This window comes from Arachis ipaensis, chromosome B09 (assembly GCF_000816755.2).
Source record: "Arachis ipaensis cultivar K30076 chromosome B09, Araip1.1, whole genome shotgun sequence".
In the NCBI taxonomy this organism is placed as follows: domain Eukaryota; kingdom Viridiplantae; phylum Streptophyta; class Magnoliopsida; order Fabales; family Fabaceae; genus Arachis; species Arachis ipaensis.
The window spans coordinates 135,920,945-135,921,827 of record NC_029793.2 but is presented as its reverse complement, the minus strand read 5'-3'; the positions used below and the strand labels follow the sequence as shown (position 1 = coordinate 135,921,827).

General features: G+C 34.5%; 1 protein-coding gene across 1 annotated transcript in view; it reads right to left on the bottom strand.

The window, feature by feature from the left end:
* The window catches only part of LOC107618131 (uncharacterized protein slr1919), a gene marked incomplete in the record, with an annotated part of 7,171 nt that overhangs the window by 1,628 nt on the left and 4,660 nt on the right, over positions 1–883 (bottom strand). Inside the window, 2 exon segments of the mRNA XM_016320087.2 lie at positions 176–288; positions 441–534. Of these exon segments, the coding sequence (XP_016175573.1) occupies positions 176–288; positions 441–534 (207 nt within the window).

The window sequence follows — 883 nt, the reverse complement described above, 5'->3', positions numbered from 1 at the left end:
CATTAACCAGATCCTAATATAAAGGTCTATTCATTTTTCTTCTCGTTTGTTCTAGGGGAAAAGGGCTCAGGATCTATTCTCGAGACGATAAAGCAAACAACTAAACACATGATAACATGATGAAGTTTATGAGGAAAACTGGCACACAGCTCTATTGTTCAAGGACTTATCATACCGAATGAAGTATATTCCTTGTTTCAGGTGAGTTTTCCGTGAGAAGTTTCCGGACGACATATGGGTATGCAGCCTCAAAAGTCTTGAAGTTTTTATCAGCAGCGATAGCCAAACCTGAAAATTTTTTGAAGAAAATCTGAGTTGAATACGATGAAATGTGTATCTGAAAATCAGCACATGTAAAATCATGCGTGATGAATAAAACTAATAAATATGACAATAGATAAGCATCCAAAAGTAGTTTACATGTAATATGGATAATTTACCTTCAAATGAAGCTAGGGATCGTAACACAAGTGTATAATATGGTGGCATACGGAAATGATACTTGAGTGCCACAGACCAAATCTTTCCAAGAACCTTGAGGAAATTTATTGAAAATTTCAGTAACTGAAGATAAATAGCTTACAAGAGCAAAGATAATGATAACTTTAGAAGGGATACTATTTACACATGACCATTACATGGTAATTATTACTTTTCTTATGTATAACTGTATAAGACCAACTGATCAATACTCAAAGTGTGGTTAATGAATAACCATATATCATAAAACAATTCAATTTTCACATGGACCCGCCTTATTAACCTATTATAACCTGCTGGCAGCACTGCACATATTTCAAGCACTATGTGAAGGACCAAAGGTAGTTCTAACAAAAACAGTCCCCACTATGCAAGTGCCTCTTCAGCATAAATTCAATTACTA